The sequence below is a fragment of the Bombina bombina genome, chromosome 4 (genome assembly GCF_027579735.1).
Source record: "Bombina bombina isolate aBomBom1 chromosome 4, aBomBom1.pri, whole genome shotgun sequence".
In the NCBI taxonomy this organism is placed as follows: domain Eukaryota; kingdom Metazoa; phylum Chordata; class Amphibia; order Anura; family Bombinatoridae; genus Bombina; species Bombina bombina.
In genome coordinates, this window is record NC_069502.1 from 846,728,557 (window position 1) to 846,756,351 (window position 27,795).

The 27,795-nt window shown below is 39.6% G+C and overlaps 1 protein-coding gene across 1 annotated transcript in view; it reads left to right on the plus strand.

The window, feature by feature from the left end:
* LOC128657262 (gastrula zinc finger protein XlCGF26.1-like) overlaps positions 1-24,533 on the plus strand; it is an 87,611-nt gene extending 63,078 nt beyond the window's left edge. The window contains exon 6 of the mRNA XM_053711540.1: positions 22,482-24,533. Coding sequence (XP_053567515.1) covers positions 22,482-23,662 — 1,181 coding nt within the window. The 3' untranslated portion in view covers positions 23,663-24,533. The remainder of the gene's footprint in view (positions 1-22,481) is intronic.
* The last annotated feature ends 3,262 nt before the right edge of the window (positions 24,534-27,795 follow it).

Here is a 27,795-nt window from a genome sequence, read left to right on the forward strand (position 1 = left end):
ACAAGAGAAAAAAAATTTATGCTTACCTGATAAATGTATTTCTCTTGTGGTGTATCCAGTCCACGGCCCGCCCTGTCATTTTAAGGCAGGTGTTTTTTATTTTTAAACTACAGTCACTACTGCACCCTATAGTTTCTCCTTTTTCTTGCTTGTCTTCGGTCGAATGACTGGGGGTGGTAGTTAGGGGAGGAGCTATATAGACAGGAAGGAGAATATCCCACAAGTAATGGATGAACCCGTGGACTGGATACACCACAAGAGAAATAAATTTATCAGGTAAGCATACATTTTGTTTTTGCAACTCAGACGATTGAGGGCAACTTCACTGCTCAACAAACAACATTGCACAAACCCTTAGAACCGAGTTTCAGAGGTTATAAAATATCACAACCACATCAGACTCCCCCTCAGAGACCCATAATAGAAAAGTGTGTGTGTGTGTATATATATATATTTATATTATCTAGGGGGTACCAGATTATAGCGCTTGTAGAAATGGAGTAACAAAAAAGGGAGCACAGTTTTAAGGTGTAACACAAATATACTGATTTACAGCAGGGTATAAAGTAAAAACTTTTTTGTGGCTCACCATTTTGCCTTTTAGTCTGAGGAGTCTGTGTAGTGTCTTTGCTTCTCCTCTGTAGAGTATGGTAGTATTTATCAATCAAAGATAATTGGCATCTGTGAGGTGGCAGTTAAGGTATTTCTTTTTAAGAAATAAAATCTCCTTGTTCGAGAGGGGTTAAATGACAGGCTTCCCCTCTCAGGGGTATGGTAGATGCCTTTCAATGAAATAAATTCCAATGCCAGTGATTAGTGTAAATAAAATCTCCTTTATTTTAGCACCAAAACAAATCGGTTTGTGCTAGTGAATTAAAAAGTCTCTTGGTGTTGTTGGTTAAAAACTTTGTGTAGAAATTTGGGGTATTTAACTTCCCAAGCAGGCTGTGATATTTGTCGCCTTGATTGTGCACAAACAGTGCAGAGGATTCCTTGAAGATATTTGTCTCCAGGTGGTGTACTGTTTAAGGTTTATGCAAGATTATGGGGTATATTCCTTCCCAAAACAGGCTGTGATGGTAATCGTTCTGAACTTACATAAACAGTGTAGAGGATTCCTTGATGAACCCTGTTGATTTCTCTTTTTTTGTGCAAAAAAGTAAAAAGTTCAGTTTTTTAACTTTGATGAAAATAAAGATTCCTGAAGGTTCCTGTGTAGGCTGTTGAAGAAGGGAGGTGTTTTTGAACCTCCACATGTCTTTCCTGTCTCAGGATGGCGTTGGATACACTTGTGCTTCACAAGTGATCTGAAGAGTTGCGGTCTCGCCGGACCGGAAGTGACGTCACAAGTGGGCGTGCCCTTACGCGTTTCGTGAAACTGTCTTTACTTCGTTAGAGGGTATGCCCATAGACGTTTGTGCAGTGTTTTTTATAGTCCTTTCTATTAAGGAAGTTAATGGCTGCATTATTTTTCATTGTTATTAAATCACTTAAGATTTAATATTGGGAGTTTGTACTACTCATTGGAGCAAGGGATATACTATTCCTTCTTTATTTGAAACAAAAACAAAAAAAAGAGAAAAAGCTTGGTGCTTAAAATGTAGGTGCAGCTTTTGACTATGTATTTATTTTGTTATATGATGACCAAGAAGCTTCAAAAAAACTCCAGTGGTAATGTTTGCATTAGTTATGATTATAAAGAGCAAGGGAAATACTATTCCATCTGTTTTTGGAACAAAAACTTGATGCCACAACTGCAAATGCAGCCTTTAACTATGTGTTTATTTTATTATATGATGACATAGCGGCCTTAATAACGCTCTATTTTTGTTTAGGTTAAATATGATTGTAAAAAGTAAGGGGGGTTCTATCTTATTTCACTAGGACTGTCTACTGGTATGAAAGGGGAAACATTTTCTTACTAAGTTGAAGCCCCTTATATAATTAGGTTTTGTTTAAAAAAAACATAATTTATGCTTACCTGATAAATTCCTTTCTCCTGTAGTGTGATCAGTCCACGGGTCATCATTACTTCTGGGATATTACTCCTCCCCAACAGGAAGTGCAAGAGGATTCACCCAGCAGAGCTGCTATATAGCTCCTCCCCTCTACGTCACCTCCAGTCAGTCGACCAAGGACCAACGAGAAAGGAAAAGCCAAAGGGTGTAGTGGTGACTGGAGTATAAATTAAAAAATATTTACCTGCCGTAAAAAACAGGGCGGGCCGTGGACTGATCACACTACAGGAGAAAGGAATTTATCAGGTAAGCATAAATTATGTTTTCTCCTGTTAAGTGTGATCAGTCCACGGGTCATCATTACTTCTGGGATACCAATACCAAAGCAAAAGTACACGGATGACGGGAGGGACAGGCAGGCTCTTTATACAGAAGGAACCACTGCCTGAAGAACCTTTCTCCCAAAAATAGCCTCCGAAGAAGCAAAAGTGTCAAATTTGTAAAATTTGGAAACAGTATGAAGCGAAGACCAAGTTGCAGCCTTGCAAATCTGTTCAACAGAGGCCTCATTCTTAAAGGCCCAAGTGGAAGCCACAGCTCTAGTGGAATGAGCTGTAATTCTTTCAGGAGGCTGCTGTCCAGCAGTCTCATAAGCTAAACGTATTATGCTACGAAGCCAAAAAGAGAGAGAGGTAGCAGAAGCTTTTTGACCTCTCCTCTGACCAGAGTAAACGACAAACAGGGAAGACGTTTGTCGAAAATCTTTAGTTGCCTGTAAATAAAATTTTAGGGCACGAACTACATCCAGATTGTGCAGAAGTCGTTCCTTCCTTGAAGAAGGATTTGGACACAAGGATGGAACAACAATCTCTTGATTGATATTCCTGTTAGTGACTACCTTAGGTAAGAACCCAGGTTTAGTACGCAGAACTACCTTATCCGAGTGAAAAATCAAATAAGGAGAATCACAATGTAAGGCTGATAACTCAGAGACTCTTCGAGCCGAGGAAATAGCCATTAAAAATAGAACTTTCCAAGATAACAACTTTATATCAATGGAATGAAGGAGTTCAAACGGAACGCCCTGTAAAACGTTAAGAACAAGGTTTAAACTCCATGGCGGAGCAACAGTCTTAAACACAGGCTTAATCCTGGCCAAAGCCTGACAAAAAGCCTGAACGTCTGGAACTTCTGACAGACGTTTGTGCAACAGAATGGACAGAGCTGAGATCTGTCCCTTTAAGGAACTAGCGGATAAACCCTTTTCTAAACCTTCTTGTAGAAAAGACAATATCCTAGGAATCCTAACCTTACTCCAAGAGTAACCTTTGGATTCACACCAATATAGGTATTTACGCCATATCTTATGGTAAATCTTTCTGGTAACAGGCTTCCTAGCCTGTATTAAGGTATCAATAACTGACTCAGAAAAACCACGTTTTGATAAAATCAAGCGTTCAATTTCCAAGCAGTCAGCTTCAGAGAAGTTAGATTTTGATGTTTGAAAGGACCCTGTATCAGAAGGTCCTGTTTCAGAGGTAGAGACCAAGGTGGACAGGATGACATGTCCACCAGATCTGCATACCAAGTCCTGCGTGGCCATGCAGGCGCTATTAGAATCACTGATGCTCTCTCCTGTTTGATTCTGGCAATCAATCGAGGAAGCATCGGGAAGGGTAGAAACACATAAGCCATCCTGAAGGTTCAAGGTGCTGTCAAGGCATCTATCAGGACCGCTCCTGGATCCCTGGATCTGGACCCGTAACAAGGAAGCTTGGCGTTCTGTCGAGACGCCATGAGATCTATCTCTGGTTTGCCCCAAAGTCGAAGTATTTGGGCAAAGACCTCCGGATGAAGTTCCCACTCCCCCGGATGAAAAGTCTGACGACTTAAAAAATCCGCCTCCCAGTTCTCCACTCCCGGGATGTGGATTGCTGACAGGTGGCAAGAGTGAGACTCTGCCCAGCGAATTATCTTTGATACTTCCATCATTGCTAGGGAGCTCTTTGTCCCTCCCTGATGGTTGATGTAGGCTACAGTCGTGATGTTGTCCGACTGAAACCTGATGAACCCCCGAGTTGTCAACTGGGGCCAAGCCAGAAGGGCATTGAGAACTGCTCTCAATTCCAGAATGTTTATTGGTAGGAGACTCTCCTCCTGATTCCATTGTCCCTGAGCCTTCAGAGAATTCCAGACGGCGCCCCAACCTAGTAGGCTGGCGTCTGTTGTAACAATTGTCCAGTCTGGCCTGCTGAATGGCATCCCCCTGGACAGATGTGGCCGAGAAAGCCACCATAGAAGAGAATTTCTGGTCTCTTGATCCAGATTCAGAGAAGGGGACAAGTCTGAGTAATCCCCATTCCACTGACTTAGCATGCACAATTGCAGCGGTCTGAGGTGTAGGCGTGCAAAGGGAACTATGTCCATTGCCGCTACCATTAAGCCGATTACCTCCATGCATTGAGCCACTGACGGGTGTTGAATGGAATGAAGGACACAGCATGCACTTTGAAGTTTTGTTAACCTGTCTTCTGTCAGGTAAATTTTCATTTCTACAGAATCTATAAGAGTCCCCAGGAAGGGAACTCTTGTGAGTGGAAAGAGAGAACTCTTCTTTTCGTTCACCTTCCATCCATGCGACCTTAGAAATGCCAGTACTAACTCTGTATGAGACTTGGCAGTTTGAAAGCTTGAAGCTTGTATCAGAATGTCGTCTAGGTACGGAGCTACCGAAATTCCTCGCGGTCTTAGTACCGCCAGAAGAGCACCCAGAACCTTTGTGAAGATTCTTGGAGCCGTAGCCAATCCGAATGGAAGAGCTACAAACTGGTAATGCCTGTCTAGAAAGGCAAACCTTAGATACCGGTAATGATCTTTGTGGATCGGTATGTGAAGGTAAGCATCTTTTAAATCCACTGTGGTCATGTACTGACCCTTTTGGATCATGGGTAAGATTGTCCGATTAGTTTCCATTTTGAACGATGGAACTCTTAGGAATTTGTTTAGGATCTTTAAATCCAGGATTGGTCTGAAAGTTCCCTCTTTTTTGGGAACCACAAACAGATTTGAGTAAAACCCTTGTCCCTGTTCCGACCGTGGAACTGGATGGATTACTCCCATTAATAAAAGCTCTTGTACGCAGCGTAGAAACGCCTCTTTCTTTAATTGGTTTGTTGACAACCTTGACAGATGAAATCTCTCTCTTGGGGGAGAGTATTTGAAGTCCAGAAGGTATCCCTGAGATATTATCTCTAGCGCCCAGGGATCCTGGACATCTCTTGCCCAAGCCTGGGCGAAGAGAGAAAGTCTGCCCCCCACTAGATCCGTTCCCGGATCGGGGGCCCTCAATTCATGCTGTTTTAGGGGCAGCAGCAGGTTTCCTGGCCTGCTTGCCCTTGTTCCAGGACTGGTTAGGTCTCCAGCCTTGTCTGTAGCGAGCAACAGATCCTTCTTGTTTTGGAGCAGAGGAAGTTGATGCTGCTCCTGCTTTGAAATTCCGAAAGGAACGAAAATTAGACTGTCTAGCCTTAGGTTTGGCTCTGTCTTGAGGCAGGGCATGGCCTTTACCTCCTGTAATGTCAGCGATAATTTCTTTCAATCCGGGCCCGAATAAGGTCTGCCCTTTGAAAGGTATATTAAAGGGACACTCAATCAAAATTAAACTGTCATTATTCAGATAGAGCATGCCAATTTAAACAACTTTCCAATTTACTTCCATTAACTAAATGTGCACAGTCTTTTTATATTTATACACTTTGAGTCACCAGCTCCTACTGAGCATGTGCAAGAATAAGTGTGTATGCATTTGTGAATGGCTGATGGCTGTCACATGGTATGTGTATGCATTTGTGATTGGCTGATGGCTGTCACATGGTACAGGGGTAGTGGAAAAAGAAATAACTTAAAATTGCCAGAAAAAAAAATCTACTGCTCATTTGAAGTTCAGACTTAGTGCTATTGCTTTGTCTTGTTATCTTGTATTGGTTGATTATGCAAATCTACTGTGTTGACTGGTCCTTTAAGTAATTTAGACTTAGAAGTAACATCAGCTGACCAGGATTTTAGCCACAGTGCTCTGCGCGCCTGAATGGCGAATCCGGAATTCTTAGCCGTAAGCTTAGTTAAATGTACTACGGCATCTGAAATAAATGAGTTAGCTAACTTAAGAGCTTTAAGCTTGTGTGTAATCTCATCTAATGGAGCTGATTCAAGTGTCTCTTCCAGAGACTCAAACCAAAATGCTGCTGCAGCCGTGACAGGCGCAATGCATGCAAGGGGTTGCAATATAAAACCTTGTTGAACAAACATTTTCTTAAGGTAACCCTCTAACTTTTTATCCATTGGATCTGAAAAGGCACAGCTATCCTCCACCGGGATAGTGGTGCGCTTAGCTAAAGTAGAAACTGCTCCCTCCACCTTAGGGACCGTTTGCCATAAGTCCCGTGTGGTGGTGTCTATTGGAAACATCTTTCTAAATATCGGAGGGGGTGAGAACGGCACACCGGGTCTATCCCACTCCTTAGTAACAATTTCAGTAAGTCTCTTAGGTATAGGAAAAACGTCAGTACTCGACGGTACCGCAAAATATTTATCCAACCTACACATTTTTTCTGGTATTGCAACTGTGTTACAATCATTCAGAGCCGCTAACACCTCCCCTAGTAATACACGGATGTTTTCCAGCTTAAATTTAAAATTTGAAATATCTGAATCCAATCTGTTTGGATCAGAACCGTCAGCCGCAGAATGAAGCTCTCCGTCCTCATGTTCTGCAAGTTGTGACGCAGTATCTGACATGGCCCTAACATTATCAGCGCACTCTGTTCTCACCCCAGAGTGATCACGCTTACCTCTTAGTTCTGGTAATTTAGCCTATAAGAAGCACAGAAAGAGTTATGACAGTTGAAAGTTAATAAACTGAAAGGTTATAGCATCAAATCTTTGTAAAAAACACAATTTTAGCAAAGGCTTGTTCCCATTAGCAAAGGATAACTAACCCTGATAGCAGAAAAAAAAAGTTACAGAAATAAACGTTTTTTATCACAGTCAACTACAATCTCACAGCTCTGCTGTGAGTGATTACCTCCCTCAAAACAAGTTTTGAAGACCCCTGAGTTCTGTAGAGATGAACCGGATCATGCAGGAAATACAATGAGCTTCTGACTGAATTTTTTGATGCGTAGCAAAAGCGCCAAAAAAGGCCCCTCCCCCTCACACACAACAGTGAGAGAGATCAGTAAACTGTCATAAATTAAACAAAACAACTGCCAAGTGGAAAAAATAGTGCCCAAAACATTTTATTCACCCAGTACCTCAGAAAATGAAACGATTTTACATGCCAGCAAAAAACGTTTAACATAAATAAATTGTTATTAAAAAGCCTGTTGCTAGTCCCTGCAAATTAGGCTAAAGTCTTATGCACACAGTATAATTCCAGTGAAGTGCCATTCCCCAGAATACTGAAGTGTAAAATATACATACATGACAGCCTGATACCAGTTGCTGCTCCTGCATTTAAGGCTGACTTTACATTATATCGGTATGGCAGAATTTTCTCATCAATTCCATTGTCAGAAAATAATAAGCTGCTACATACCTCTTTGCAGATTAATCTGCCCGCTGTCCCCTGATCTGAAGTTTACCTCTCCTCAGATGGCCGAGAAACAGCAATATGATCTTAACTACGCCGGCTAAAATCATAGTAAAAACTCAGGTAGATTCTTCTTCAAATTCTACCAGAGAAGGAATAACACACTCCGGTGCTATTATAAAATAACAAACTTTTGATTGAAGATATAAAACTAAATATAATCACCATAGTCCTCTCACACATCCTATCTAGTCGTTGGGTGCAAGAGAATGACTGGAGGTGACGTAGAGGGGAGGAGCTATATAGCAGCTCTGCTGGGTGAATCCTCTTGCACTTCCTGTTGGGGAGGAGTAATATCCCAGAAGTAATGATGACCCGTGGACTGATCACACTTAACAGGAGAAAAAAAAAATTACTATTGTTTTAAGAACAACAGACTGTTATTTTAAATGTATGTCTAATTTCCTTCTTGTTAGACTGTAAACGGGCAAAAGGTCTGGGAAGAATTAATTTGTAGCATATCTTGCTCCCACTTTACCTCTGTGTTTATAGTTTTTAAATTCATCTAATTTTTCAATTTTTTGGAACTTAAATTTCATTTTTTGTGGTTTGAAGATGCAGGGTAATTTAATGATATTGTTTTATTAGTCACAAAAAAAGCAGCAAGGTCTATGTCTTTGTTTAGACCTCTTGGTTGGAGTGATCCCAGGCGATGGATCCAGTAGGTCCCCCTTTTGCGTAATTCAAGTAGTCTCTCTTTGCCTTTTGTATCTGGTATTTGTTCAATAGCTTTGATGTAAAACTGATCACTGTTTTTGTTATGGAACTGCTCGAAATGTTTCCCTATGCCATATTCAGAGTCCGCTTCCTTTATGTTATTTATGTGTTCTAAGGTCCGTCTTTTCAGACTCCTTTTCGTGCGCCCAATGTAAATTTTTTGACATTGCAGTTCAGAAAACTTTATATTGCTACTTTTTCTTTGTCATTATTTATGATCCATTTGTTTCCTTCTTTGATTTTATTTGTGTGGCTACAACATACACAGTTTTTTCTGCCACATTTAAAGAATCCTTTTATTGGAGGGGTCTTTGCCTTTTTCTTTGTTCTTTTTAATATTGTTGGTGCAAGGATGTTTTTTATGCATTTGTTCTTTCTGTATATGACTTTTGGAGGTTCTGCTCCAGTATAGGGTCTTTCTGTAAAATCCCCCAGTGTCTTTTTAGAATGTTCTCAATCTGTTTAGCTCCACTATTGTAGGTGGTAATAAATCTGGTGTTAGTGTTTTGTTGTTTGTTTTTATACTCGCTATCTTTTTTATATAAAAGACTATTTCTATCAGTGCTTTTTACCTTCTCATACGCTTCACTGACTGTAGTTTCAGGATATAGTTTATTTTTAAATTTAGTTTTTAGAGAAACTGCTGCTTTTTCAAAGTCTTCATCTTTGCTACAATTTTGCTTTATTCTCTGAAACTGTCCATAAGGTATATTGTTTATCCAATTTGGGTGATGGCAGCTGGCCGCATGAAGATAGCCATTAGTGTCAGTCAGTTTAGTGTAGTTTTTGGTATGTATCTCATTGTTTTCACAAAAGATACTGACATCTAGAAAATCAAGAGATTGGTCCCCCCAAGATTTTGTGAATGAGAGATTCATGTTATTGAAATTTAGGTGGTCAGTGAATATATTATACTCCTGTTCTTCACCTTCCCATATAAGGATGATATCGTCAATGAATCTTTTTCAGAATTTAATTTTACTTAAATGAGGGTTGTTGTTGTTAAATACATATTCTTCTTCAAATTTCCCCATGTAGAGGTTGGCGAAATTAGGGGCAAATTTGGTTCCCATTGCGGTTCCCCATTTTTGGAGAAACATTTTGTTATCAAAGGAAAAATAGTTCTTACCTAGAATGAATTTAATTTCATTATCAAAGAACTCAATTTGTGTTTGGTTCATTTCATTACTCTTTTCCAGAAAAAAGCGTACACTAGCAATCCCTTTCTCATGTGGGATTGCAGTGTAGAGAGAAGTAGCATCCAAAGATGCAAAATGGTAGTTTTCTTTCCAAGAATGGTTGTCAATGAGGGACAATAAATGGGGAGTGTCACATAGGTAAGAATTTAATTTTGGCACTATGGGTCCTAAAAAATTATCTATATATTCGGATAAATGGCTTGTTAGACTATTTATACCCGAAATTATAGGTCTCCCAGGTTTTTTTTTTAACCTCCTTATGGATCTTAGGGAGGTGATAAAAGAACGCAGTTTTGGGAGTTTCATACTTTAAAAACTCAAATTTGTCTGTGTTGAGAACTTTATCTCTCTTAGCTTGTCTAATTAGATCAAGATACTGGTCTAAGAAAATGTCAGTTGGATCTGATTTGAGCACTTCATAAGTTTGTGTGTCAGAGAGAATACGGTTAGCCTCTAATAAATAGTCCCCATAGTCTTGGACCACTATACCTCCTCCCTTGTCCGCTTGTCTAAACACTAAATCCTTATCTTCACTTAGTTGTTTAAGTGCGGCTCTTTCTTTGAAGGTCAGGTTTCTTTTCTTTTACATTAAAGGTGCTACATAGTTTTTCCATATCCCTTTTCACTAGTTCTTCAAAAATGGCTAATTGTTTGCCCTTTGAATGTACTGGATAGAAGATGGATTGTGGTTTCAGTGAACTGTGTTTGAAAGGTATATCACTATTCATGACACTATTGGTATTCAATACACTATGTGAGGCATTTGACTCATCTTCTAATTCTAATAGGTTAGTTAGAGTTTCAGAATCTCCCTGCGTTAGTTTTATTTGGTTATCCATTTCTTTATTTACTTTTTCTGTTTTGGCAAAATGTCTTTGAAGTGTCAATTTTCTAATGTATTTGCTAGTATCTATAAATAGATCGAAAGAATTGGGTTTATTTGTTGGAGCGAAAGATAAACCTTTCTTTTAGATGGTTTTCTTCTTCAAAGGACAAGGGGTGGCTGGAAAGATTTAAAATTTTAATTGTTTCTTGGGTGTCTAGTTTGTCATTAATCAGTTTATCCGTTACCACTTGGGTTTTTTTTCCCTTGTTTATTTTTTCCTCCTCTGCATCCTCTCTTTCTATTTGGTCTATTTGCCTTTTTTGAGGTCTTTGTGGATAGTTCATGTACTTTGGGGACTCAAAAGCTGACTCTTTTCTTTCTCTGAGCTCTAAAAAATGTGGTTTGCTGGTCTATGCCTGATTTCCCCTTTTTTTTAAAAAAAAAAAAACTAATTATATTAAGGGACTTCAACTTAGTAAGAAAATGTTTCCCCTTTCATACCAGTAGACAGTCATAGTGAAATAAGATAGAACCCCCCCTACTTTCTCTTGTAAGGTGTATCCAGTCCACGGATCATCCATTACTTGTGGGATATTCTCATTCCCAACAGGAAGTTGCAAGAGGACACCCACAGCAGAGCTGTTATATAGCTCCTCCCCTAACTGCCATATCCAGTCATTCTCTTGCAACTCTCAACACGCATGGAGGTAGTAAGAGAGAGTGGTAAAAAATAGTTCGTTTATTTTCATCAATCAAAAGTTTATTTTAAATGGTACCGGAGTTGTACTATTTTAACTCAGGCAGAAGTAGAAGAAGAATCTGCCTGAATTTTCTATGATCTTAGCAGGTTGTAACTAAGATCCATTGCTGTTCTCACATATGTCTGAGGAGTGAGGTAACTTCAGCGGGAGAATGGCGTGCAGTTTATTCTAATGAGGTATGTGCAGTTATAATTTTTTCTAGGATTGGAAATGCTAGAAAATGCTGCTGATACCGAATTAATGTAAGTTAAGCCTGAATACAGTGATTTAATAACGACTGGTATCATGCTTACTCTCAGGGGTATTACCCTTATATAAATACAATATAAAATGTTTGCTGGCATGTTTAATCGTTTTTATATGTGTGTCTGGTGATAAAATTATTGGGGCCTAATTTTTTCCATATGGCTGGCTTTATTTTTGCTTAGTAACAGTTTCCTGAGGCTTTCCACTGTTGCAGTATGAGTGGGAGGGGCCTATTTTAGCGCTTTTTTGCGTAGTTAAAATTAGACTGAGACATCCAGTTTTCCTCAGAAGTCCCCTGAATGCTGCAGGACATCTCAAAAGGGCCTAAAGTCGTTTATTGGGGAAGGTATGGCCACAGCAGAGCTGTGGCAGTTGATTGTGACTGTTTAAAAACATTTGTCGTTTTTTTTATCCGTTTTTTGAACTAAGGGGTTAATCATCCATTTGCAAGTGGGTGCAATGCTCTGTTAGCTTATTATACACACAAAATTTTGTTTGTAACTGCCTTTTTTCACTGTTTTTCAAATTCTGACAAAATTTGTTTCTCTTAAAGGCACAGTACCGTTTTTTATATTTGCTTGTTAACTTGATTTAAAGTGTTTTCCAAGCTTGCTAGTCTCATTGCTAGTCTGTACAAACATGTCTGACATAGAGGAAACTCCTTGTTCATTATGTTTAAAAGCCATGGTGGAACTCCCTCTTAGAATGTGTACCAAATGTACTGATTTCACTTTAAGCAATAAAGATCATATTCTGTCTTTAAAAAATTTATCACTAGAGGATTCTGACGAGGGGGAAGTTATGCCGACTAACTCTCCCCACGTGTTAGATCCTTTGACTCCCGCTCAAGGGACTTACGCTCAAATGGCGCCAAGTACATCTAGGGCGCCCATAGCGATTACTTTACAAGACATGGCGGCAGTCATTGATAATACACTGTCAGCGGTATTAGCCAGACTACCTGAATTTAGAGGTAAGCGAGATAGCTCTGTGGTTAGACGAAATACAGAGCATACTGACGCTTTAAGAACCATGTCTGATACTGCCTCACAATATGCAGAAGCTGTGGAAGGAGAGCTTCAGTCTGTGGGTGATATTTCTGACTCAGGAAAGATACCTGATTCTGATATTTCTACATTTAAATTTAAGCTTGAACACCTCCGTGTATTGCTCAGGGAGGTTTTAGCTGCTCTGAATGACTGTGACACAATTGCAGTGCCAGAGAAATTGTGTAGACTGGATAAATACTTTGCAGTGCCGGTGTGTACTGATGTTTTTCCAATACCTAAAAGGTTTACAGAAATTATTACTAAGGAATGGGATAGGCCAGGTGTGCCGTTCTCTCCACCTCCTATTTTTAGAAAAATGTTTCCTATAGACGCCACCACACGGGACTTATGGCAGACAGTCCCTAAGGTGGAGGGAGCAGTTTCTACTCTTGCAAAGCGTACTACTATCCCTGTCGAGGACAGTTGTGCTTTTTCAGATCCAATGGATAAAAAATTAGAAGGTTACCTTAAAAAAATGTTTATTCAACAAGGTTTTATCCTACAGCCCCTTGCATGCATTGCTCCTGTCACTGCTGCTGCGGCGTTCTAGTTTGAGTCTCTGGAAGAGGCTTTACAGGTAGCGACTCCATTGGATGACAAACTTGGCAAACTTCATTTGACTAAACTAACGGCTAAGAATTCTCGTTTTGCTATACAGGCGCGTAGGGCGCTGTGGCTTAAATCATGGTCAGCTGACGTGACTTCAAAATCTAAGCTGCTTAACATTCCCTTCAAGGGGCAGACCCTATTTGGGCCTGGTTTGAAGGAGATTATTGCTGATATCACTGGAGGAAAAGGTCATGCCCTTCCTCAAGACAGGTCCAAATCAAGGGCCAAACAGTCTAATTTTCGTACCTTTCGAAACTTCAAGGCAAGTACGGCATCAACTTCCTATAATGCAAAACAAGAGGGAACTTTTGCTCAGTCCAAGACGGTCTGGAGGCCAAACCAGACCTGGAACAAAGGTAAGCAGGCCAAAAAGCCTGCTGCTGCCTCTAAGACAGCATGAAGGAATGGCCCCCTATCCGGTAACGGATCTAGTAGGGGGCAGACTCTCACTCTTCGCTCAGGCATGGGCAAGAGATGTTCAGGATCCCTGGGCGTTGGAAATTATATCCCAGGGATATCTTCTGGACTTCAAAGCTTCCCCCCCAAAAGGGAGATTTCACCTTTCACTATTATCTGCAAACCAGATAAAGAGAGAGGCATTCTTACACTGTGTACAAGACCTCCTAGTTATGGGAGTGATCCATCCAGTTCCAAAGGAGGAACAGGGACAGGGTTTTTACTCAAATCTGTTTGTGGTTCCCAAAAAAGAGGGAACCTTCAGACCAATTTTAGATCTCAAGATCCTAAACAAATTCCTCAGAGTCTCATCATTCAAGATGGAGACTATTCGTACCATCCTACCTATGATCCAGGAGGGTCAATATATGACTACAGTGGATCTAAAGGATGCTTATCTTCACATTCTGATACACAAAGATCATCATCGGTTTCTCAGGTTTGCCTTTCTGGACAGGCATTACCAGTTCGTAGCTCTTCCTTTTGGATTAGCTACAGCCCCAAGAATCTTCACAAAGGTTCTAGGGTCGCTTCTGGCGGTCCTAAGGCCGCGGGGTATATCAGTGGGCCCCTTATTTAGACGACATCCTGATACAGGCGTCAAACTTCCAAATCTCATACGGACATAGTACTGGCATTTCTGAGGTCGCATGGGTGGAAAGTGAACGAGGAAAAGAGTTCTCTATCCCCACTCACGAGTTTCCTTCCTAGGGATTCTGATAGATTCTATAGAAATGAAAATTTACCTGACGAAGTCCAGGTTATCAAAGCTTCTAAATTCCTGCCGTGTTCTTCATTCCATTCCGCGCCCTTCGGTGGCTCAGTGCATGGAAGTAATCGGCTTAATGGTAGCGGCAATGGACATAGTGCCGTTTGCACGCTTACATCTCAGACCGCTGCAACTATGCATGCTCAGTCAGTGGAACGGGGATTACACAGATTTGTCCCCTCAACTAAATCTGGATCAAGAGACCAGGGATTCTCTTCTCTGGTGGCTATCTCGGGTCCATCTGTCCAAAGGTATGACCTTTCGCAGGCCAGATTAGACAATTGTAACAACAGATGCCAGCCTTCTAGGTTGGGGTGCAGTCTGGAACTCCCTGAAGGCTCAGGGATCGTGAACTCAGGAGGAGACACTTCTTCCAATAAATATTCTGGAACTGAGAGCGATATTCAATGCTCTTCAGGCTTGGCCTCAGTTAGCAACTCTGAGGTACATCTGATTTCAGTCGGACAACATCACGACTGTGGCTTACATCAATCATCAAGGGGGAACAAGAAGTTCCTTAGCGATGTTAGAAGTCTCAAGAATAATTAATTGGGCAGAGATTCACTCTTGCCACCTATCAGCTATCCATATCCCAGGTGTAGAGAACTGGGAGTCGACAGACTTTTCATCTGGGGGAGTGGGAACTCCATCCGGAGGTGTTTGCACAATTGATTCATCGTTGGGGCAAACCAGAACTGGATCTCATGGCGTCTCGAAAGAACGCCAAGCTTCCTTGTTACGGATCCAGGTCCAGGGATCCCTGGCTGATAGATGCTCTAGCAACGCCCTGGTCCTTCAACCTGGCTTATGTGTTTCCACCGTTTCCTCTGCTCCCTCGTCTGATTGCCAAGATCAAGCAGGAGAGAGCATCAGTGACTTTAATAGCGCCTGCGTGGCCACGCAGGACCTGGTATGCAGATCTAGTGGACATGTCATCCTTTCCACCATGGACTCTGCCTCTGAGACAGGGCCTTCTTCTTCAGGGTCCTTTCCACCATCCAAATCTAATTTCTCTGAGACTGACTGCATGGAGATTGAACGCTTGATTTTATCAAAGCGTGGCTTCTCCGAGTCAGTCATTGATACCTTAATACAGGCACGAAAGCCTGTCACCAGGAAAATTTATCATAAGATATGGCGTAAATATATTTTTTGGTGTGAATCCAAGGGTTACTCATGGAGTAAAGTCAGGATTCCCAGGATATTATCCTTTCTCCAAGAAGGTTTGGAAAAAGGATTGTCAGCTAGTTCCTTAAAGGGACAGATTTCTGCTCTGTCTATTCTTTTGCACAAGCGTCTGGCAGATGTTCCAGACGTTCAGGCTTTTTGTCAGGCTTTAGTTAGAATCAAGCCTGTGTTTAAACCGGTTGCTCCACCATGGAGCTTAAACTTGGTTCTTAAGGTTCTTCAAGGAGTTCCTTTTGAACCTCTTCATTCCATAGATATCAAACTTTTATCTTGGAAGATTCTTTTTTTGGTAGCTATTTCCTCGGCTCGTAGAGTCTCCGAGTTATCTGCCTTACAATGTGATTCTCCTTATCTGATTTTCCATTCGGATAAGGTAGTCCTGCGTACCAAACCTGGGTTTTTACCTAAGGTGGTATCTAACAAGAATATCAATCAAGAGATTGTTGTTCCATCATTGTGTCCTAATCCTTCTTCAAAGAAGGAACGTCTATTACACAATCTGGACGTGGTTCGTGCTTTGAAGTTTTACTTACAAGCTACTAAAGATTTTCGGCAAACATCTGCTTTGTTTGTTGTCTACTCTGGACAGAGGAAAGGCCAAAAGGCTTCGGCAACCTCTCTTTCTTTTTGGCTAAGAAGTATAATCCGCTTAGCCTATGAGACTGCTGGACAGCAGCCTCCTGAAAGGATTACAGCTCATTCTACTAGAGCTGTGGCTTCCACTTGGGCCTTTAAAAATGAGGCTTCTGTTGAACAGATTTGCAAGGCGGCGACTTGGTCTTCGCTTCATACTTTTTCAAAATTCTACAAATTTGATACTTTTGCTTCTTCGGAGGCTATTTTTGGGAGAAAGGTTTTGCCGGCAGTGGTACCTTCCATTTAAGTACCTGCCTTGTCCCTCCCTTCATCCGTGTACTTTAGCTTTGATATTGGTATCCCACAAGTAATGGATGATCCGTGGACTGGATACACCTTACAAGAGAAAACATAATTTATGCTTACCTGATAAATTTATTTCTCTTGTGGTGTATCCAGTCCACGGCCCGCCCTGTCATTTTAAGGCAGGTAATTTTTTTCATTTAAACTACAGTCACCACTGCACCCTATGGTTTCTCCTTTCTCTTCGTGTTTTCGGTCGAATGACTGGATATGGCAGTTAGGGGAGGAGCTATATAACAGCTCTGCTGTGGGTGTTCTCTTGCAACTTCCTGTTGGGAATGAGAATATCCCACAAGTAATGGATGATCCGTGGACTGGATACACCACAAGAGAAATAAATTTATCAGGTAAGCATAAATTAACGTAAACAAAAATGGAGCGTTATTAAGGCCGCTATGTCATCATAGAATAAAATAAACACATAGTTAAAGGCTGCATTTCCAGTTGTGGCATCAAGTTTTTGTTCCAAATACAGATGGAATAGTATTTCCCTTGCTCTTTATAATCATAACTAATGCAAACATTGACCACTGGAGTTTTTTTGAAGCTTCTTGGTCATCATATAACAAAATAAATACATAGTCAAAAGCTGCACCTACATTTTAAGCACCAAGCTTTTTCTCATGATTTTTTTTTTGTTTCAAATAAAGAAGGAATAGTATATCCCTTGCTCCAATGAGTAGTACAAACTCCCAATATTAAATCTTAAGTGATTTAATAACAATGAAAAATAATGCAGCAATTAACTTCCTTAATAGAAAGGACTATAAAAAACACTGCACAAACATCTGTGGGCATACCCTCTGACGAAGTGAAGACAGTTTCACGAAACACGTAAGGGCACGCCCACTTGTGACGTCACTTCCGGTCCGGCGAGACCGCAACTCTTCAGATCACTTGTGAAGCACAAGTGTATCCAACGCCATCCTGAGACAGGAAAGACCTGTGGAAGTTCAAAAACACCTCACTTCTTCAACAGCCTACACAGGCACCTTCAGGAATCGTTATTTTCATCAAAGTTAAAAAACTGAACTTTTTACTTTTTTGCACAAAAAAAGAGAAATCAACAGGGTTCATCAAGGAATCCTCTACACTGTTTATGTAAGTTCAGAACGATTACCATCACAGCCTGTTTTGGGAATGAATATACCCCATAATCTTGCATAAACCTTAAACAGTACACCATCTGGAGACAAATATCTTCAAGGAATCCTCTGCACTATTTGTGCATAATCAAGGCGACAACCATCACAGCCTGCTTGGGAAGTTAAATACCCCAAATTTCTACACAAAGTTTTTAACCAACAACACCAAGAGACTTTTTAATTCACTAGCACAAACCGATTTGTTTTGGTGCTAAAATAAAGGAGATTTTATTTACACTAATCACTGGCATTGGAATTTATTTCATTGAAAGGCATCTACCATACCCCTGAGAGGGGAAGCCTGTCATTTAACCCCTCTCGAACAAGGAGATTTTATTTCTTGAAAAGAAATACCTTAACTGCCACCTCACAGATGCCAATTATCTTTGATTGCTAAATACTATCATACTCTACAGAGGAGAAGCAAAGACATTACACAGACTCCTCAGACTAAAAGGCAAAAAGGTGAGCCACAAAAAAGTTTTTTTTCTTTATACCCTGCTGTAAATCAGTATATTTGTGTTACACCTTAAAACTGTGCTCCCTTTTTTGCCCCAGGATGGGATAGTTTTGGCCATAAATATTACTCCACATTCCAAGAAACTTTAGCTCCTCCCATCTTAAAATATTTTCAATACATTGATGATTGTAAAGCATTTTGAACTAGGTCTCTAGAAGCCCATATAATCTTACTACCTAACCCAATCATTTTTTTGCACATCCTTCTAATTATCATCCCATTTCCTTATTGAACACTGATGTTAAATTATACGTTAAAATACTAACGCATAGACTTAATCAAATTTTACACAACATCATCCATCAAGAACAGGTTGGTTTAATTCCCAGAAGGGAAGCGAAAGACAACATGGTCAGCGTCTCAAATCCTAATCCGTTACATTCAGAACAGCGATATACAAACAATATTCTTCTCAACAGATGCTGAAAGGGCATTTAACCTTGTTGGCTGGGACTTTCTTCGATCCAGCCTATCCCACATGGGTTTTGGACCATAAATCCTCAATAGAATTTCTCCCTTTATTCACAACCCATTGCACGAATTTTGGTTTCTCACCCCTTCTCCATTACTAACGGGACCCGACAAGGATACCCATCATCCCCTTTATTATTTGCCTGCATTATCGAGACACTAGCCACAAAAATAAGACAAAACCCCCAGAAAACAGGGTTCAAAATAGGTCCCCTAAACTAGGTTATATACTTATTTGCAGATGACATTTCACTTACAAACCCTGAGATATCAATCCCGCAACTATTGTCATACTTTCCGCTCCCTATCTAATTTCTCTATCAACATGTCTAAATCAGAAATTTTAAACATAACTCTAGACAAGCATATTCTAGCACAGTGCTCGACAAATCTATTTAAAAATTAGGAACCAGTAAGAATATTTAGGAGCCAGACATTATTTAAGGAGCCAAACTGTGGTAGTTGTATATAGATATATGGAGAATAGCCCAAAAAGTTAGAAGCCAGGGGTAAAATTCTAGGAGCCAGTGGTTCCCTGGCTCCTGGGTTTGGTAAGCCCTGCTCTGGTAAACACCAGAGAGTAACTCCATTTGCATGGTGCTCCCATTCTTTACATTACTTGTGCGTTCATCTTACGGCTGCTATTGTTAAGATATTCAGCTTAAACTATGTCCCAGTCAAACAAACCATTATACGAGATCTATCATCTTGGTGTTCCAAAAGATTTACATGGCTTGGATGCATTGATGTCATTAAGATGACATTCTTTACCTCCTCCAGGCTCCAAACATTCCAACAATACAAAAGGCCTTTAGAGACTTTGTGTGGCACAAAAAAACACTCAGGATAAACTAACAAATTATGCAATCTCCCAAATCACAGGGAGGGATGTGGATCCCAAACCTTATACTGTATCGGCAGACAATTTTCCTACAAAGATGAATTGATTGAAATATACAGTTTGAACATAAACGATGGGTCCCACTAGAACACCTGATTTCAGGAAAATCCCATTTAGGAAGTCAATGGTGGAGCATGCGTAAATTAAGCAATTCACCAACGCATAGTAACCCTTTAATCCAAGAGACATTTTCTGCCTGGGAGAAATCCATATGTACAAACCATTACCTCTTATCAAAACCGTCTCCACTGACCTCTCTAATTCGAAAACGGGGAATTCACCATAAGACCATATACGATTCTACTATTCACACAGTACATAGAGACTTCACATTTCACTTTCTGACCAACAATGAAACCTTATACTCACAATCTGAACTCATAAAAAGGAGATTTGAATGTTTCAGGAATTGGTTTACATACCGACAAACACAAAACTTTATATCTAGAATAGAAATAGAAACATGGTTAGGCCACTAACCAAATTTAAAACTGTGTACAGACCCCCCCCCCCACTTAAACATACCCTATTGTTGTATATAAAATACTAATACAGAGCCCTCCAGGCTCTATTCCGCCATACTTAGAAAGTTGAGAGACAGACCTAGGAGTTGTAATTCTTCCACAAACGGTTTTATCTATCTTCCAGAAAACTAAAAAAAAAACTCAATTTCATCAATGTTAGAGGTAATCTTTAAAATACTACACAAATGGTACCTCACACCTAAAAAATGACACCTCCTTTACTGCACAAAAAAAAATAAAAAAAAAATCACTGTTGGCGTTGTGACCATGTTATCAATAATGTAGCCCACATGTGGTGGTGGTGGTGGTGGTGTAACTTCATACAAAACCTTTGGAGATCAATAATTACAGAAATTGAATCAATCCTTGAAACACAATTCCCATTAGACCCCTTTTATATGGTTATTAAACAAACCTACCAAAATCAAACATAATCCCTATCTCAATTGTTTTACATCATGACTAATGGAGTGAAATATTTAAAAGCCAAAAACTGGAGACATCGGGAAGCTCCAATGTGGGTTAAAAAAAGTCACAGAACTAATAGATTAAGAGGAATACTATTACCTTAAAAATAATAAAATTGACACATATGCGGAAATGTCATGTCTATGGGATCATTATATCCTATATTATAAAAGGCCAAATATGTTTGTCCGAAGCTGTCGTGCGCAGTAGAGACTGCGCAAGGACAAACATACCTGGCTTTTAACTGCAGGTCTGCAGCGCGAGACAGCTTCAGGAAGCTCCAGTACTCTCATCTGTTATGTTGCAGCCGAGGTCAGATGCCTGATCGTTATTGTAACAATCTTCTGCTGGTGCCGGTGGGAGGTGTGGAGGGTGGGCGGCTCAGCAGCAGAGGGGGGAGGGAGGGGGAGGGCCCCACGCTACAAAAAAGGAAAAAAAGTGACGGGAGGGATGGGGCAGCTACACTACAGAAAAGGTGTTTGGAGGTGCGGGGGGGACAATATGGCGATCACGGGAGAGGGGGAGGTGGTGGGACCAGTGCACTACAGAATTAAAAAAAAATGTAAATAAAAAAATTAAATAAAGAAGAGGGTTTATAGGTACTGGCAGCTGCCGAAGACGGTGGCAATAGTTAGAGGGGGGAGGGTTAGACAGCTGTTTGAGGGGGGATCAGGGAGGTTGGAGGGTTTGGGTAATCCTACACTGCAGAAAAATAGAGGGATAGATGGATAGGGATAGAAGGATTTGGATAGGGATATTAATAGAGATGGGGGATAGAGATAGAGGGATTGGGATACAGGGATAGAGAGAGAGAGAGAGGGATAGCGGATGGGGATAGAGGGACAGAGATAGATCAATAGAGGGATAGAGATAGGGATAGAAGGATAGGGATAGAGGGATAGGTATATTTCTTTCCTTAAACAGTTTGGCCCGTGTACACAGGCTTTAACACTAGTTCTAAATAATACGCTAGATTACAAATAAACCTTTTCAGAAATATATAGGTCACTAGTCAAGCTTCAAATAAACCGAGAAAATTGTATAATATGCCACATGGAGTGTGGATGGGACAAGGTAAGTTATCTCAATTTATTTCGTTTTTCTTTTCTTAAAGGGACAGTCAAGTCCAAAAAAACTTTTATGTTTCAAATAGGGCATATCATTTTAAACAACTTCCCAATTTACTTTTATCATCAATTTTGCTTTGTTCTCTTGGTATTCTTAGTTGAAAGCTAAACCTAGGAGGTTCATATGATTATTTCTAAGCCCTTGAAGGCCGCCTCTTATCACATGCTGTTTTATTTGCTTTTCACAACAGGGGAGAGCTAGTTCATGTAAACCATATAGATAACACTGTGATAACGCCCGTGGATTGTGCAGACACTGCACTAATTAGCTAAAATTCAAGTAAATAGATAATAAATAAAATGTCATGTGATCAGAGGGCTGTCAGAAGATGCTTGGATACAAGTTAATCACATAGGTAAAAATATATTAATATAACTTGGTTATCAAAACTGGGGAATGGGTAATAAAGGGATTATCTATCTTTTAAAACCACAAAAATTCTGGTGTTGACTGTCCCTTTAAATTTTTTATTGACTATATTGTAAACTGTTATTGGATAATATATTTAAAAATGACCACTAGAGATGCTGATAGCTTATTACCACCATCTCCTACTCTTTGACTACCATCATGAGAAAGAAGAGATAACATTGAATGTGGTCAATTTCACTTTTATTGTTTTGTATTTAACATAAGAAAATCAACCAACTGTGAATTAATTGTAAATCATGGAGCTGCATCTCCAACATTTTGTAAACTCTCTATTTTCTAATTAAAAAAAAATAGTTTTACAACATTAATTTCTATTTATTTTAGTGATTGACAAATATGGAATGCAGAGGCATCCTTAAAAAAAGTCCCTAATGTCTAGTAAACTGCCCTTAAGTCTTAGCAGCAAGGCTGGGGAAATGTCTAGGTGTCAATGGCAGACAATCATTCAGAACAGTTCAAATGTTCTCAAAAGAAAATAATTATGCCAATAATAAATAACATAATTTTATTTTTTCTTGTAAACAGGTGGATTCACAAACTGCAGTTATCCTAGTCATGCTCAGAGTGCAGATTCTTCTTTCAATCTTTTAAAAAATCAAAGAAGTCACAAAGGAAATGTATGTTCTGAATGTGGGAAATGTTTCACAGAGAAATCATTTCTTTTTGACCATCTGAAATCTCATACAGGAGAGAAAAACAATTCATGTTCTGACTGTGGCAAATGTTTTATTTGTGAATCAGATCTTATTATGCATCACAGAATTCACACAGAAGAAAAGGCATTTTCATGTTCTGAGTGTGGGAAATGTTTTACTCTGAAATCAGATCTTATTAGGCATCACAAAATTCACACTGGAGAAAAAGCATTTTCATGCTCCTACTGTGGGAAATATTTTACTCGGAAATCAACTGTTATTAGGCATCAAAGAATTCACAAAGTAGAAAAGAAATTTTCATGTTCTGAGTGTGGGAAATGTTTTAATCAAAAATCATATCTTATTAAGCATCACAAAATTCACACAGGAGAAAAAGCATTTTGTTCTGATTGTGGCAAATGTTTTATTCGTGAATCAGATTTAATTATGCATCGCAAAATTCACACAGGAGAAAATGCATTTTCATGTTCTGAGTGTGGAAAATGTTTTATTCATGAATCATATCTTATTATCCATCGCAAAATTCACACAGGAGAAAAAGCATTTTCATGTTCTGAGTGTGGGAAATGTTTTACTCAGAAATCACATCTTTTTGCTCATCACAATATTCACACAGGAGAAAAAGCATTTTCATGTTCTTACTGTGGAAAATGTTTTACTCGGAAATCAACTCTTATTAGACATCACAAAATTCATACAGGAGAAAAAGTATTTTCATGTTCTGACTGTGGGAAATGTTTTACTCAGAAATCAACTCTTATTAGTCATCACAAAATTCATACAGGAGAAAAAGTATTTTCATGTTCTGACTCTGGGAAATGTTTTACTCTGAAATCAACTCTTATTAGACATCACAAAATTCATACAGGAGAAAAAGCATTTTCATGTTCTGACTGTGGAAAATGTTTTACTCGGAAATCAACTCTTACTAGGCATCACAAAATTCATACAGGAGAAAAAGCATTTTCATGTTCTGACTGTGGAAAATGTTTTACTCGGAAATCAACTCTTGTTAGGCATCACAAAATTCACAGAGGAGACAAAGCATGATCTGACTGTGGGAAATGATCAATAAGAGTTTATTTCTGAGTAAAATATCAGAAAATTCATACAGGAAAGAAAGCATTTTCAAGTTCTGACTGGGAAATGTTTTATTCAGAAATCAGATCTTATTACACATCACAAAATTTACATAGGAGAAAGGGCATTTTCATGTTCTGGGCGTAGGAAATGTTTTACTAGGAAATCAACTCTTTTTACACATCAGAAAATTCATACAGAAGAGAAAACCTTTTCATGTTTTGACTGTGGGAAATTATTAAACCCTTAACGACACGCGTCGTACAGGGTACGTCTTGCACAAACTGGTCTTTAAAGACCAGCGACGTACCCTATACGACGTTAAGATTCTTCGTTGATATGCGCTTCGCAACAGGTTGAAGCCCGGTTTTCCTCTCGAAGGGCAGTGAATGTCAGAGGGATGTGAAGAGAGTATTGCCTATTTGAATACAATGGTCTACCTCTAGGGGATCAATTTCATAGGTTCTCTGTTATCGGTCGTAGAGATTTCTTCTCCTACCTCCCTTTTCAGATCGACGATATACTCTTATATACCTTTACCTCTACTGATTCTGTTTCAGTACTGGTTTGGCTATCTACTACATGTAGAGGAGTGTCCTGGGGTAAGTAAATCTTCTTCTTTGTGACACTCTGCGCTATGGTTGGGCACTTTATTTGTAAAGTTCTAAATATATGTCTATAAACTTATATTTGCCTTGATTCAGGATAATCAGTATTCCTTTTCAATACAGACTGTCAGTTTCATTATTGGGATAATGCATTTATTTATTTTTTCTTACCTTGAAAAATTTTCATTTGGCCTTTTTTCCTGCGTGCTGTTAGGCTCGCGGGGGCAGAAAATGTTTCTTTTTATTACGTCATTTTTGGTGCGTATTTTTTTGGCGCAAACATTTTTTTTTTCATTTCCGGTGACGTAATTTTCGCCGGAAGTTGTATTCTGTTACGCATACGTATTCAGACATTTTTTTGCGCCAAAAAAAATGTGGGCGTATTTTTTACTCACTTTATTTAAACATTTTTATTTTCATGGCTTCTGGTTTCCAGAAGCTTATTTTATTTTGCATTCTTTGCCATTCCTGAAACTGTCTTTTAAGGAATTTGATAATTTTGCTTTATATGTTGTTTTTTTTCTATTTACATATTGCAAGATGTCTCACCTTACCCTGGATCAAAATCCTCTAATGGACAGACGCTGCCTGATGCTGGTTCTACCAAAGTTAAGTGTATATGTTGTAAACTTGTGGTATCTGTTCCCCCAGCTGTAGTTTGTGAAAGCTGTCATGATAAACTTTCCAATGCAGATTCTGTTTCCATTAGTAATAATCCTTTACCTGTTGTTGTTCCTTCAACATCTATTGTTCAGGATGTTCCTGTTAATGTTAAAGAATTTGTTTCTAATTCTATTAAGAAGGCTCTGTCTGTTATTCCTCCTTCCAATAAACGTAAAAGGTCTTTCAAAACTTCTCACTTTTCTGATGAATTTTTAGGTGACCGCCATCATTCTGACTTATCTGTTTCTGATGAGGTTTTTTCCGGTTCAGAAGATTCTACTACAGATATTGATACTGATAAATCTTCATATTTATTTAAGATGGAGTTTATTCGTTCATTGCTTAAAGAAGTTTTGATTGCTCTAGATATGGAGGAGTCCAGTCCTCTTAATACTAGAACTGCTAAACGTTTAAATTCGGTTTATAAACCTCATGTGTTAATTCCGGAAGTTTTTCCCGTTCCTGATGCTATCTCAGATGTGATTGCTAGGGAATGGGATAGTCTGGGAACTTCTTTCACTCCTTCTCCAAGGTTTAAGAAATTGTACCCTGTGCCATCTGATAGACTGGAATTTTGGGATAAAATCCCTAAAGTCGATGGGGCTATCTCTACTCTTGCCAAACGTACTGCTATTCCTACGGCAGATAGCACTTCGTTTAAAGATCCTTTAGATAGGAAAATTGAATCTTTTTTGAGAAAAGCTTATTTATGTTCAGGTAATTTACTTAGACCTGCTATCTCTTTGGCTGATGTTGCTGCAGCTTCAACTTTTTGGTTGGAGACTTTAGCGCAACAAGTGACAGATCATAACACATTTAGCATTGTTAAACTTCTTCAACACGCTAATAACTTTGTCTGTGGTGCCATTTTTGATATCATTAGAGTTGATGTCTGGTATATGTCTTTAGCTATTTTAGCTAGACGAGCTTTATGGCTTAAATCCTGGAATGTAGATATGACTTCTAAATCAACTTTGCTTTCTCTCTCTTTCCAAGGTAATAAATTGTTTGGTTCTCAGTTGGATTCTATAATTTCAACTGTTACTGGTGGAAAGGGTGCCTTTTTGCCTCAGGGTAAAAAATCTAAAGGTAATTACAGGGCTGCTAATTGTTTTCGTTCCTTTCGTCAGAAGGAGCAGAAGCCCGATCCTTCCCCTAAAGGAATGGTTTCCGGTTGGAAACCTAATCCAATCTGGAATAAATCTAAGCCTTCCAGAAAGTCAAAACCAGCCCCTAAATCCGCATGAAGGTGCGGCCCTCATTCCAGCACAGCTGGTAGGGGGCAGGTTACGATTTTTCAAAGATGTTTGGATCAATTCGGTTCACAATCTTTGGATTCAGAACCTTGTTTCACAAGGGTACAGAATAGGTTTCAAAGTAAGACCGCCTATGAGAAGATTCTGTCTCTCACGCATTCCAGTCAATCCAGTGACGGCTCAGGCATTTCTGAAATGTGTTTCAGACCTAGAGTTAGCTGGGGTAATTATACCAGTTCCAGTTCTGGAACAGGGTCTGGGGTTTTATTCAAATCTATTCATCGTACCAAAGAAAGAGAATTCTTTCAGACCGGTTCTGGATCTAAATATATTGAATCGTTATGTAAGGATACCAACATTCAAAATGGTGACTATAAGAACTATTCTGCCTTTTGTTCAGCAAGGGCATTATATGTCTACAATAGATTTACAGGATGCATACCTGCATATTCCAATTCATCCAGATCACTTTCAGTTTCTGAGATTCTCTTTTCTAGACAAGCATTACCAGTTTATTGCTCTTCCATTTGGTCTAGCAACAGCGCCAAGGATCTTTTCGAAGGTTCTCGGTGCCCTTCTCTCTGTAATCAGAGAACAGGGTATTGCGGTTTTTCCTTATTTGGACGATATCTTGGTACTTACTCAGTCTTCACATTCTGCAGAATCTCATACGAATCAACTTGTGTTGTTTCTTCAAAGACATGGTTGGAGGATCAATTTACCAAAGAGTTCCTTGATTCCTCAGACAAGGGTAACCTTTTTAGGTTTCCAAATAGATTCAGTGTCCATGACTTTGTCTCTGACAGAAAAGAGACGTCTGAAATTGGTTTCAGCCTGTCGAAACCTTCAGTCTCAATTGTTCCCTTCGGTAGCATTATGCATGGAGATTTTAGGTCTCATGACTGCTGCATCGGACGCGATCCCTTTTGCTCGTTTTCACACGAGACTACTTCAGCTTTGTATGGTGAACCAGTGGTGCAGGGATTATACAAGGATATCACAAATAATATCCTTAAATCCCAATGTTCGATCATCTCTAACTTGGTGGATGGATCACCATCGTTTAATTCAAGGGGCCTCTTTCGTTCGTCCAACCTGGACTGTGATCTCAACAGACGCGAGTCTATCAGGTTGGGGAGCTGTTTGGGGATCTCTGACAGCGCAAGGGGTTTGTAAATCTCAGGAGGCGAGATTACCAATCAATATTTTGGAACTCCGTGCGATTTTCAGAGCTCTTCAGTACTGGCCTCTTCTGAAGAGAGAATCGTTTATTTGTTTTCAAACGGACAATGTCAAGACCGTGGCATATGTCAATCATCAAGGGGGGACTCACAGTCCTCAAGCTATGAAAGAAGTATCTCGGATACTTGTATGGGCGGAATCCAGCTCCTGTCTAATTTCTGCGGTTCACATCCCAGGTGTAGACAATTGGGAAGCGGATTATCTCAGTCGCCAGACGTTACATCCGGGCGAATGGTCCCTTCATCCAGAGGTTTTTCTCCAGATTGTTCAAATCTGGGGACTTCCAGAAATAGATCTGATGGCCTCTCATCTAAACAAGAAGCTTCCCAGGTAT